Source organism: Lipotes vexillifer, unplaced genomic scaffold, assembly GCF_000442215.2.
Source record: "Lipotes vexillifer unplaced genomic scaffold, Lipotes_vexillifer_v1.1 scaffold213, whole genome shotgun sequence".
Classification (NCBI taxonomy): Eukaryota; Metazoa; Chordata; class Mammalia; order Artiodactyla; family Lipotidae; genus Lipotes; species Lipotes vexillifer.
This window is the reverse complement of record NW_006780610.1, coordinates 1373908-1388062: the sequence shown is the minus strand read 5'-3', so window position 1 is coordinate 1388062 and position 14155 is coordinate 1373908. Positions and strand designations below refer to the sequence as shown.

General features: G+C 39.4%; 1 protein-coding gene across 1 annotated transcript in view; it reads left to right on the top strand.

The window, feature by feature from the left end:
* ZFP69B (ZFP69 zinc finger protein B) overlaps positions 1-10694 on the top strand; it is an 11162-nt gene extending 468 nt beyond the window's left edge. Inside the window, exons 2-5 of the mRNA XM_007453748.1 lie at positions 3343-3428; positions 5411-5537; positions 5801-5896; positions 9461-10694. Coding sequence (XP_007453810.1) covers positions 3343-3428; positions 5411-5537; positions 5801-5896; positions 9461-10629 — 1478 coding nt within the window. The 3' untranslated portion in view covers positions 10630-10694. The remainder of the gene's footprint in view (positions 1-3342; positions 3429-5410; positions 5538-5800; positions 5897-9460) is intronic.
* Positions 10695-14155: the final 3461 nt, after the last annotated feature.

The window sequence follows — 14155 nt, the reverse complement described above, 5'->3', positions numbered from 1 at the left end:
GGAAAGTACCAGGTGAGACTGGAATATCTTGTGCTAGAATAGAAAGGAAGAGCTCAAAGACCAATGGACGTCTACCAGAAGGATGCAGAAGCCCGGTTCAAATTGGAGACAGTTTCAGTGTCCAGATTTTATTTTAAAGGGCTTTTTATTTATTTATTTATTATTTTATTTGTTTTACTTTTGGCTGTGTTGGGTCTTTGTTGCTGGGTGCAGGCTTTCTCTAGTTGTAGCGAACGGGGGCCACTCTTCATTGCAGTGCGCGGGCTTCTCATTGCGGTGGCTTCTCTTGTTGCAGAGCATGGGCTTCAGTAGTTGTGGCTCATGGGCTCTAGAGTGAAGGCTCAGTAGTTGTGATGCACGGGCTTAGTTGCTCTGCGGCACATGGGATCTTCCTGGACCAGGGCTCAAACCCATTTCCCCTGCACTGGCAGGCGGATTCTTAACCACTGAGCCACCAGGGAAGCCCTAAGTGTCCAGATTGATTGTAACACCTTAAGTAAAATTCCACACATTCATGATGACACTTAAAATAGAGAAAGAGAGTCACAGATGTAGAAAATAAACTTATGGTTACCAAGGCAGGAAGAGGGGATGAGATGAATTGGGAGATTGGGATTGACGAATATACACTACTATTTATAAAATGGAAAACTAATGAGAACCTACTCTGTATAGCACAGGGAACTCTACTCAATGTTCTGTGGTGACCTAAATAGGAAGGGACTCTAAAAAAGAGTGGATATATGTATATGTATAACTGATTCACTTTGCTGTACAGCAGACACTAACACAACATTGTAAAGCAACAATACTCCAATAAAAATTTTTAAAAATGAAAAAGAATTTAGGAAACCCCCCCCCGAAAAATAAATAAATATAACAGAGAAAGGGGGGGGAGAAAACTCATCTGCCACTTTGGAAGTGATTAATACACTGATTTCTTATGTTGAAAATAGATTTTTATGGGAATGAAGGATGCATTTACCTTGCTTTTTACATCCTTTTCAGAGAATACCTGCCAATAATAAATGTAGAAAGAATGATAGAATATTTTACTGTAAATGAAGTAATTGGAAGGTTGGTAGGGAATAGGATATTCCCATGGTGTCAAGGTATGGCCCCCACAAATCACTTGCTAAATGCCAGGGAAAGGACATACTTTTTCAGTGACAAGATCTAGTGGTCACTATCTTTTGTTTTTTTATAATTGTATTTATATTTGGCTGCGTTGGGTCTTTGTTGCTGCGCACAGGCTTTCTCTAGTTGTGGCGAGCGGGGCTACTCTTCATTACAGTGCACGGGCTTCTTATTGCGGTGGCTTCTCTTGTTGCGGAGCACGGGCTCTAGGCGTGCGGGCTTCAGTAGTTGTGGTTTGCGGGCTCTAGAGCACAGGCTCAGTAGTTTAGAGCACAGGCTCAGCGCATGGGCTTAGTTGCTCTGCAGCATGTGGGATCTTCCCGGACCAGGGCTCGAACCCATGTCCCCTGCATTGGCAGATGGATTCTTAACCACTGTGCCACCAGGGAGGTCCTAGTAATCACTATCTTAACCAAGTGTCTCAATGATGGGATAACCTGACATTTTGTGCCTTCTGGGTGATGTAATATAAAGCACATGGTATCACCCATGAAGAATCCCTGCCTAAAATGTTGCCTAAAATGTTTAACCTGATCCAAATTAATCTTAAAGCCTGAACTTCTGGTTTAAAGAAAATACAGGGGATGGAGAAATAAGAGAAACCCCACCATGAGGATACAGTAAGTCAATGCCAACGTCATGAAGGAAAGGCAAGTACTGTCTAGAGTAAGAGAGACTGAATAATAACCACTTAAAATGTGTGAGCCTTAATTGGAAAAACTCTAGGAAAAAAGACAGTTTGGGAACAATTGAGGAAATCTGAATATGGACTGAATATTTAGATGATCCTATGGAATTACTGTTAACTCTCTGAAGTGTGATAATTGGTATCATGGTTATGCAGGAGAAGACTCTTTGAAGTATTTAGGGAGGAAGTATCATGATTTCTGCAACTTTGAAATGGTTCAAAAAAAATAGAGATAGATGAAACAAATATGGCAAATGTTAACGATCATTTAATGTGTTAGCTATATGGGTGTTCAATATTCATGATAAAAAGTTAAGGGAAAAATACAAGAACAATAATTCATGTACCTTAATTTCTAGTTCATATTTTTAATATGTCAAATTTCAGCCAGTATTTCTTGAATTCTAGCAGCCTGGCATAATTTAGTTGTGTTTAAGTAGCAGATGGGAAAAAATGAACCAGATACAGTTTCTATGCACATACTCATACTAATACTCAATTGACAGTGATAAGTATAAAAATAAATATAATAGGAGGCAGCCTGAGATAGATACCAGAGTAGAGATAAAAACCAAGCTTTGGGGCTTCCCTGGTGGCACAGTGGTTAAGAATCCGCCTGGTAATTCAGGGGACACGGGTTCGAGCCCTGGTCAGGGAAGATCCCACATGCCGCGGAGCAACTAAGCCCGTGTGCCGCAACTACTGAGCCTGTGCTCTAGAGCCCACGAGCCACCACTACTGAGCCCACGTGCTACAACTACTGAAGCCCGCGTGCCTAGAGCCCGTGCTCCGCAACAAGAGAAGCCACTGCAATGAGAAGCCCGCGCACCGCAACGAAGAGTAGCCCCCACTCGCTGCAACTAGAGAAAGCCCGCACGCAGCAATGAGGACCCAATGCAGCCAAAAATAAATAAATTAAATAAATTAATTTTTTTTTAAAAAAGCGTTGGAGGAATACAGGGGAGAGGAAGCTTACCTCTCATTAAGGGGTTCTGAGAAAACTTCACTCAAACTGGTCTAGAAGGATACCTCAGTTTTTCACTGAGTAGGACTTGGGGGAAAGTACTGAGGTGCGTGCTATCCAGGTATGTTCAAAGAATGGTGAATAGGATTTTGTGGTAGGTGTGTCCAGAGGATGAAGGATGGTGTTTAGAGGCAGGTAATACTTGAAGAAGCAGTTTTGGGCTGGTTGTGGAGGGTCTTGAAGTCTATGGTAAAGTGTTTGGATTTTTCTTTCTTGAAAGTGGGGAACCTTTGAGGATTTTTGTACAAAGGAGTGGCCTGGTAGGTCTGTGCTTTTGGCCAGCTGTTGGCCATTGGGAAACATTAATCCCCCAATCAACGCACTGCAGATCCTTCTCATTAAGGAGGCTCCAGCCTGCTCTTGAGTTGCTCTGAATGTCCCTCATTGTATTGAATGTATTGAGAGAGGGGCCATATTCAGCAGGTCTGCAGGCAGTTTTTCTATTTGGGGGATCTGGGAAGATGCAAACCTCATAGCTCTTTTTCTTTCCCAGTTCTGCTATCTCAGGATGCTGATGAGACCCGGGGAGAAGGTTTTGAGGAGGAAATGGCATCTGGGTCCCTGACAGCAGAATCCCGGGTAGGTTGGAGCTTCCTGTCACTTTCTTGAAATTGTTTCTCAGATTTTAAGAGCCCTGGCTTCGATTTTCTTTGACTCGACTTCCTGGATTGGATTTTCTTAGCCTGTTAGAAACCAGGCTGCATGAATTGATTTCACAGGCATTTTCCCCACCTGTAGTAACCTTCCTCAGAAACCCTCTTGTTTCTAGCAAACCTCTAGCCATTTATACAACAAATTTAAAAATCATGTGTGTGAGTGTGTGTGTGTAAGAGAGAGAAAAAGTATATAATATAATTCTTGCCCTTAAACATCTCAAGGTGTCATCCAGGGGAAAGAGAAACATTGTAAAATATTTAAAGCAACACTTTAAAATGAACAGAAAGGTTCTGATATTCTTGGAGATGTATACACTTCATTAATGACCTTTAAGAAAGGATTTTGTGGTCATGTCCTGGAGCAGAATTATAGATGATAGAGAAATGAGTAGAGAAGCTACTGACAGGTCCTAAAGGACACAAACTAAACAGGCTAAGAAGAAAAGGAAGGAGAACTTCCAAGAGCAGTTTAATAGTGTCTGTGTATCATACATGAGCTCATCATAATACCAGTGGCACTGGCAGGCAAAGCTCTGCACAGCCAAACCCCAGAAGCATAGGGAAACTCAAGAGAATTACAGAGTAATCAGAGAAAACCAATATAGAAGGAGATATTAATTAGAGAACAGAAGAGTTTTAAAATGGAGTGATCGTAACTTCCTAAATCACACGGTACAGGGTTTAGTCCCATGTCTTTAACCTTCCTCAAATTCATCGGTTAAATATGGAGGCTAGTGTCTAGTAGGCCTGAAATGCATTCCAGAATTATTTACAATACATAAAAAGCATTAAAATAGTCTTAATTCCATACTTAAGGAATTTGTTATTATCTCAGCCTTCTGGCTTCTGGGTTCTCTTTGCATTTGGTAATTATTTTTAAAAAATAACCCAAATGGTTATTTAATTTGTGTAGATCATTCATAACAGGCTCTTGTACCTCACAATGCAGTGTCTGCTTTGGTCAAGGAATCTTCCTTACTAGGCAGAATTCGTGCTCCCTCTAAAAATGTGCTGTTCTCACATACTTTTTTTTACTAACAGAAATACCCAACTAAGGGTCTTATCCATGCTGAAATGTTCTCATTTTTAAAAATATATTTATTTATTTGGCTGTGTCAGGTCTTAGTTGTGGCACACGGGATCTTTCCTTGCAGCAAGCGGGCTCTTCGTTGTGGCACGCGGGCTGTAGAGCACGCAGCCTTAGTTGCCCTGCAGCACGTGGGATCTTAGTTCCCTGACCAGGCATCAAGCCTGCTTCCCCTGCGTTGGAAGGCAGATTCTTAACTCCTGGACCATCAGGGAAGTCCTGAAATGTTCTCATTTTAACCAATTCTTTCAGCCCAACCAGGGTCCCTGTTTTCTCTTGTGACCTTAGCCCCTTTTGAACCCTTTCCTTTCTCAAGTATTCCTGATTTTTATTGTCCTTAACCTAAATTACTATATACTGTTCTGTGACCTTCTTTAATATAGTTCATGAGTATTTTGCCTTCAACCAAATTGTAAGTTGGAAAAGACAGCTTACACACTCCCTGCATTGTTTTGTAACCTCCAGCAGAGAATCAGCCAGTTTTCAAGAGGGTGTCCGTAGGAACTGGCAGAGGCTTGATGACAAAGAGATCTCTTTCTAGCCTTTCCTGCATCAGAGATGGGCTCCCACATGTGGCAGGCTACCTCATAAATTTAAGTCCTTACATACAGACTGACATAGACTAGACCTGTCTAGCCTGAGGAGAATCTCTGCTGAGTGGTGTTTCTCCAACCCTATGATGGATTTGCTTTCTTTAAAAAAAAAAAAAAAAAAAAAAGACGGTATCCAGGAAAACTTGGTTAAAATCTCTTAGCATCTAGACAAGGTTAGAACAACTTCCTAACTCTGGCTGAAAAGGAACATATTTGATGTTCTAGGAACTGTTAACCTTCAAAGACATATCTGTGGACTTCACCCAGGAGGAGTGGGGGCAGCTGGCCCCTGCTTACCGGAATCTGTACCGGGAGGTGATGCTGGAGAACTATGGGAACCTGGTCTCAGTGGGTAAGGATGGGTTCCCCTTGTAACTAGAGCCTGTCTATTGGAATAACAATCTTTATTGCTAAGTTAAGTGGTATGCTTGGTCTTTGGGTTCTGTGTTAGAGATTTCTAGTTCCTTCTGAACATCAAATCAGGATTGCTGTGGTCTTTTCTGCTCTGGTCTTTCTACTCTACCCTTCAGAAGGCCTGAATAACAAAGAACTATCTTTAGATTCTTGGGATGCCTCTTTGACCTCAGCACATGTAGTTTTCTTCTTCACAAGCAGGGTATCAGCTTTCCAAACCTGGTGTGATTTCCCAGCTGGAGAAGGGAGAAGAACCATGGCTGATGGAGAGAGAGATTTCAGGAGGTCCAAATCCAGGTAAGAGCAAGGCAGATGGAGCCTTTGTCATGTTTGCCAGCGAGTTCGGCTTAAAGGCTTCTTCAGGCCATTGGGGAGGTTGCAGCCACCTGGGTGAGACCCACAAGAAACCTGATTACCACCCTGTCCCCCCTTTCCTGCACTTGCCTCTTCTCATTAGTTTCTTTGGAGTCAGAGGAAAAGAGATGCCTTTCTCATCAGGGTTAGCTGCCTTCACCATTTCTCCTGACCTGACATTTGTGGTTTTCTTGCTTTCTCCAGCATTCTAAACCTAACCCTGATCATAGTTTCTTTCTCCTGTACATCCAGTTATCCATGGATCTTGCCTCATAAAGACAGTACCCTTCACCAGATCCTTATGTTATTGTATCATGACTTTCACTTTCTCTGATGATTCCATTTAAAATTTTTTCCTAAATCTTATTCTATGACCATATCTTCAATTCTGATTCTCTTTTTAACTTGTGTAATTTAACTTTTATTTCAGATAATTTATGACTCTTTGAGAAGTCACTACAGAATTCCTTCTTACCAAATCCAATGGCTTTTAATAGTCTTCTTCAACTTCTAAGAACAGTAATAATGACACTGTTTTCCAAGCTGGCTTCTGCAAGTCCTGTACCTACTTTAATCCCATCTTACAAATGAGGAAAAGAAGGCTCTTAGGTTAAGAAATCTGTACATGATTGTTTAGCTACTACTTGGTGGAATCAGTATTTGTCTAATCATTCTGACTCCACAGTTTGTGTTCTTTTTTTTTTTAATTACAACCCATTTTTATTTTTAAAATTTAAAATTTTATTTATTTATTTTACTTTTGGCTGCATTGGGTCTTTGTTGCTGCGCATGGGCTTTCTCTAGTTGCAGCGAGTGGGGGCTACTCTTCGTTGTGGTGCACGGGCTTCTCATTGCGGTGGCTTCTCTTGTGGAGCGCAGGCTCTAGGCACATGGGCTTTAGTAGTTATGACCTGGGGGCTTCAGTAGTTGTGGCTCATGGACTCTAGAGCTCAGGCTCAGTAGTTGTGGCACACGGGCTGAGTTGCTTCGTGGCATGTGGGATCTTCCTGGACCAGAGCTCAAACCCATGTCCCCCACATTGGCAGGTGGATTCTTAACCACTGCGCCACCAGGGAAGCTGCCACAGTTTGTGTTCTTATGGTGCTGTCCTGCAGGGCAGCATTAGGTTATATAGACCACACCACCTTCTTGGTATCTTTTCTTCCACCAGCTAATTTAATAATTTTTGTCTCCTCTATCTCTTATTGCTTCTTCAATACTTCTCATCAGTCTCCTTTTTTAAGGCAGATATATAATTGACACCTTTGTTAGGCTAAGCTAAACTACTATAGTATATAGACTCTAAAGTTTGGCTCACACAGAATAGGACTTTCTTGCTCATGTATTGATCTGTTTAGTTCAGTGGACAGTTCTTTTCCCCCTGACAATTCAGGGACAGAGATTCCTTCCACATGGTGGTTCCATCATCCTCGAGGGCCTCCTCATCATCTAAGTTTGGCCAGCAGTAGAAGAAGAGCACAGAGGTGTTCATTTAGGTGGTTTTTACGGGCCAGACTGGAATGGCTAACATCACTTTTCACTCTCATTCACTTAATGGGGGAGACCTTTGTCACTTCACTCAATCAAATTCAAGGAAGATTGAGAAATGTAGTATAGTGTGTGTCCAGAAGTAGGGAGAAGAGATTTCAGAATGGCCAACAGTCTCTGCCACAATCCCTGAGGAGCCTCTGTCTTTTACACTGCTGTTCTGTTTCTGCACAAACTCCCACAAATGCATTATGATGGTCTCAACTATCCCTTTGACATCTATATTCCCCATATTTTCATCTTTGTCATATATGTTCATATGAACTCTATTCTCACATATCCCTGGTGTTTGGGACATCTCTATATAGACATGCTGTTGTTACTTCAAGCCCAGCATATCCAAAAACAGAAGCTATCTTCTCTCTCAAAGTTCTTATCCTGACTCCTCCTGTACTTTTAGCCACTGAGACTAGAAATCATGGTATCAGCAAGAATGTATCATGCTTTCTACTCTGTTTTTCCCTCATTCTCTGTGGTTTTTTCTTTGATATTACCTGCTAGGTCCACTTCGACTCTTCATCTCTGTTGATACCTTGCTAAGCCAGGTTCCCATCATCCCATACCAATTACTGTAATTTCTCGTTGCATTTGTTGATGTCTTCCTTTTCTTTCTGAATCATTTTGAATGTTACTGCCAGATTTGACCACTTGAAATATCACATTTATCTTTTTTTTACCCTAAAAAGAAAAGTTAAATGCCTCCTTATTCCCTGTAAGTAATCCAAACATCTCTACTTGCTTTTTGAGTCCACTCCAAAATGTATTCAGCTATTACCAAGTACTTTGTATGTGCTATTACTAAAATGAGGTTATACATTCTGGGGACTAAGATTTTGCCGTGAACAGGAAATATTGGTGCTTTAGGATGACAGGGTCCAGAATGGTTGGATAGGAATAGAGAGTAAAAATCCAGGAAACTCCCTCATCCAAAAATGCTGTGTCATGTATACTATGGATAAAATACATATTCTCTATCTTTTAAGATTTTACAGTGTAATTAATGTTTTGTCACAAATTAAGAAATCATTTTTCACCTCTTATGTAGGCAGAAATTATGAAGATTGATAAAAATTCAGTGAGTTTGCAGGGAAGGGCACCCATATTCACTGATAGCCCACATACTCATACCCAAAACTTTCTTTTTAGTAAATCCTATGAAACATTGACAGGAGTGTACACAAACTTACATATAATGACAAAGTGAAAAATCAGAGACAACCTAAATATTTTTTAGTAAAGTCAAACAAATATGTCTGTAAGTAGAATGTAATACAATTGTTAATAAGAATGAGATAAATCTAAATGTACAGACATATAATTGAGCTTAAAGAAAAACAGATGCCGAACTATACGTATTCCATGATCCCCTTTTTTGGGTAGAAATGTATATTTATGACCATATATACACAAATGCACACATTCACATGTGTATATTATTGAGAAATGTCTGAACAGATGCATTCCAAAATCCTAAGAGATTAAAGGAAATGGGGATGAGATTGAGAGAGGCTATCCTTTTTCAGTGAATGCATTTCTATATTATTTGATGTTTTATTTTAACATGCACAGAGTATGAGATACTTAAATTTTTCTAATAAAATTTTGTCATAGAAATATGAGCTTGAGATGATATCGTGTTAGAATTCTTATCTCCTTGTCTTATCTCTGATATTTGCCCTTCCAGTGATGCTTTCTTCTTAGTCCATTTCCTCTTGCAATTCTCATGGATGAACTCCTCCCAATTTTTAAAGTCACCTTACATACTTTTAACAGCTTCTTTGTGTTGACCACTTTGTTACTTTCACATCAGCTCTCTAGGTGGCAGGATCCTATTTGAAGACAGTCCAACCCTCCTGTACCTAGTATATATTATTTTTTTTCCCTCCTGTTCTCACTGTGGCCATTTATTTTTTAAAGTTCAGTGAATATGAGTTCTTTATATTTTTGGATTTCTTTCAGACTTGGAGGATGAAACAGAAACCAAAGAGTCAATCTTAAAGAGTGACATCTCATGGAAAGAATTACACCATCACCTGATGATGGAAAGGTCCACAAGAGGAAGCACCTTGGTTTCCACATTGGGAAGGGACTCCAAATGTCAAAAGTTAGAAAACCACGAGGAGAACCAAGGAATGGGTGCAGGGCAAATCCCCTTGATCCACAAGAAAACACTCACACAGGAGAGAGGCCAAGAATCTAACAGATGTGTGAAAAGTATTAATGTGTGCTCAAAAGTTATTCCAGGACCAATAGATCCTCCAAGAAAAAGACACCATAAATATGACATATCTAGAAAGAAAAGTAGATGCAATTTAGGTTTGATTAATCACTCAAGGAATTATACAAGAATGAAAACCTTTGAATGTAATATTTGTGAAAAAATCTTCAAACAGCTCATTCATCTTACAGAACACATGAGAATTCATACTGGAGAGAAACCTTTCAGCTGTAAAGAATGTGGAAAAGCCTTTAGCCAAAGCTCATCCCTTATTCCACATCAGAGAATCCATACTGGCGAGAAACCCTATGAGTGTAAAGAATGCGGGAAAACCTTCAGACATCCATCATCTCTTACTCAGCATGTTAGAATTCATACTGGGGAGAAACCCTATGAATGTGGTGTATGTGAGAAAGCATTCAGCCAGAGCATTGGGCTGATCCAGCATCTGAGAACTCATGTCAGAGAGAAACCTTTTACATGCAAAGACTGTGGAAAAGCATTTTTCCAGATTAGACACCTCAGGCAACATGAGATTATTCATACTGGTGTGAAACCCTATATTTGTAATGTATGCAGTAAAACCTTCAGCCATAGCACATACCTAACTCAACACCAGAGAACTCATACTGGGGAAAGACCATATAAATGTAAGGAATGTGGGAAAGCCTTTAGCCAGAGAATACATCTTTCTATCCATCAAAGAGTCCATACTGGAGTGAAACCTTATGAATGCAGTCATTGTGGGAAAGCCTTCAGGCATGATTCATCCTTTGCTAAACATGAGAGAATTCATACTGGAGAAAAACCATATGATTGTAATGAATGTGGAAAAGCCTTCAGCTGTAATTCATCACTCATTCGACATTGCAAAACACATTTAAGAAATACCTTCAGCAATGATATGTGAAATATGTTCAACATCAAAGAATCCCCAAATCAGAGCAAAAACCTGTAAATCTGTGGTTTTCTGTCTTTTGGATTTCAAGAACCAATAATTATTTTTTAATGGTTTGACCCAATGTTACAACTATTAATTTTGCCATATTAAAAAAAGAACTACCTATTATCTGCATTGTTTCTGAAAAGAAAGGGCATTTTAATATTTAAAAATACAGGAAGGATATATTCATAGAGAACAGCCCTTTACATTTGAATTAACTTAGCTTTATGAAAATCTCCCAAATTTTTCTTTATTTTTCTCATTTCACTGTGGGCCAGTGAAATCATCACAACAGGCCAGTGATCTGTGATTGGCTTTGAGAGTCACTGTTTTAAATATCCCTTTAATGAATCAGAATAAAATATAACCTTTACTATATCTCTTTATATGGCTAGAAGAGGTATAAATAAAAATGTCAGTTGTCTCATTTCTAGAAGAAAAAATGTTAAAGGGATTTTTCTAGACTTGATAGATAATGTGCTATACATGAGATACTTATATTTCATGGTTTTCTATAGAGAGGAATTGGCAAACTTTTTCTATAAAGGGCCAGATAGTAAGTATGTTAGGTGTTGTAGGCCATATGGCTTCTGTCAGAACTACTCAACTCTACCATTTTAGTGCAAAAGCATCCAGAGGCAATATATAAATCAGGGTATCTCAATCTTGGCACTGCTGATATTTTGGGGCCAGATACTTTGTTATGGGCAGCCATCCTGTGCATTGTAGGGTGTTTAGCAGCATCCCTGGCCACTGGATGCCAGTAGTCCCCTCATCCATTGTGATGACCAAAACTTTCCCCAGACATTGCTAGATGTCCCCTGGAGGGCAAGGTAGTTCCTACTTGAGAACCACTGACAAATGAATGGGTGTAGCTGTGTTCCAATAAACTTTATTTAAAAGACAAGTTTGAGTTGCATTTAGCCCGAGGGTTGTAGTTTGCCACTCCTGCTATAGAGTATGTAAAATGATTAATACTGACAATGGATTGTCATTTAATGTCAAATTTGTATGTTTGTTTATATCTATGCCAAAAATCTTATTTCCTTACCAATTCCTTTGGTATTTTGTTGCAAAAAAAATTTTTTTTTAATCACAATTATGATGCTATTGTGGAAACCTAGGAATTATTTATGGAGATATTTATGCAGACTTTAGTTCATAATGATGCTTTTTTGTTCATCCACAAGTACTTTGAGATGTATCTCTAAAAGATAACCACCACTCTGTTAAGACTTAACTGCAATGCCATTATTACACGTAAGAAAATTAAGCCATAATTCCTTAATACATATTGATGTTTTTTTGAAGATAGATATATTAAGATTGGTGGCTGCCATTTTAATTGGTTTTGACTTTCCATTTGCCAAATGTACAGTATTAGATTCAAAAATGTGCTTTCTGCTGAGTGGGAGGGTCTTTGAGATAGCCCCAGAAAAACACATTTAGAGGCCCACCAAAGAGGACCAGGGAGAAGGTGACCACGGGCCAAACTGAGGCAGGAAAGTATGAGAGAAGAAGTGGAGGAGTTGATTCATAGTACTTCACTGTATTTATAAATACTGCATCCTTCCAAACATAACTGAAGATTGGTCAAGTTCAACTTCTTACTCTTAAATGGAAGAACAAACAATTCAACTGCCTGAGCATTGTGTGAACTATCAAAAGTAAAGCTGTTAATCCAGAATGTATACCATTATCTCTAGATATTTTCTATTAGTATACTTACTTTAAAAAAAAAAAAAAACAACTGGCCTCTAACTCTTAAGTCCTGTATGACTTTGATGCGCAGAGGACAGAGTGAGGATGCTCACTGTTCCTTATATATGTTTGTCCATGTTTCTATGGTCTTAGGTTTCCCAAGAATTGGGGTTTCTCTGATTGCTTCTTTTACTGAAAGGCATGACCATCACTTTTCTCTGCCTCAGTGAGTCCCTGCCTCAGTGATCTCAGATAATGTCTTATAGCTTAAAATACTATCTCTGTTTAATTGCCAAATTCACGTCCCCAGCCCAGACCTTTCTTCTGAACTCCAACCTCTTCCTGCCATTGAGCCTTTGCACTAGCTGTTCCTTCAGACATCCTACCCTTCCCTTCTCATCTTTGCTCAATGTTGCCTTTTCACTGAAGCCTGTTCTGACCATGCTACTTAATACTGCAACCTGTCTGGAACCAGACTGGAACCAGACTGGAACCAGACTGGAACTTCAATGTTCCCAAACCCCCCTTAATTTGTTCTATTCTTTCTTTGTCCATATCACGTATCACCTAACGTACTAGATAATTTACATATTTACTAGGCTTATTATTTACTATTGTCTCCCCTTACTAATATGTAAGCTCCATGAGAGCAGGGATCTGTTTTGTTTGCCAGTGTATCATAAGTGCCTAGAATAGTGCCTGGCACACAGTAGGGACTCAAGAAATATTTGTTGAATTGCTTTGATTTGAACTGAATTGAATTACGTATCTATGATGACAGTAGAGAAAGGCAGTTCCTATACTGTCTCACCTAGAATTTATAGGTGAGGAAACCTTTCCGTTTCCTTTTTTTCCTTTGCAAATGGATCAGAATTTATAAGCCTCTAAGAATGGTGAATCATAACTGACATACTTTTAAGATAGAAGGGTATTTTTAAGTTAATTTGTTTAAAATGCAGTTAAGTAGGGCTGATTAACTACATGACTTTATCTTTGTTTTTGTAAAAGAGTTTACATTACCACCTTCCTTCGTCCCAAAGGAGACTAGAGTTTATTCTCTGGAGAAGGACAATTTGCTCTGGAATCAGAGACACCAGACACAGAAGAGACAGGGGTAAGAAACAGGGCTGAAATGGAGACTGAATGGTGGCATGCGCAGCCCCTCTCCCGGGGGAAGCCAGGCTCCACCCCTTCAACAGCCCCCCACTCCAGTTTAACTCATCCCTTCATATATAATTTATTTGTATGACTATTGTTAGTCTTGATATCACTGAAAAGGTTATTTCCTATATTTTGAGTTTGTGTTTTTACATCTGATGCAATTGAGGATCTAAACGCTTCTGCTTTCCAAATTTCTAGTCAATTATCCAAATACCCCTCATTGTCATCTTCTTTCAGCTGATTGTTTGTGCCAGACACACTCTGTACATCTACAGAGATGACCTTATTTAAATGGCATCATTCCTATGAAATGGATACTACTATTTTCCCCCATTTTATAAATGAAGACACTGAAGATCTGAGGGGTTAAATGATATGCCCAAGGTTGCACAGCTAAGCAGTAGAAATGTTGGATGGGTTAAACTGCTGGGACAGGAGCTGGGCTGTGTGTGACATTCACATGTCTTTTAATTTCTCTGATGAGACATTTTTATGAAAATATATGTAGTTGATTTCAAAACACAGGTAAGTTTCCTCTCTTTACCTTTATTTTTCTAAGTTTCTTTTCAAAATATGTATGTTGAAGCCCTAACACCCAATGTGATTGTATTTGGAGAAGGGCTTTTGGAAG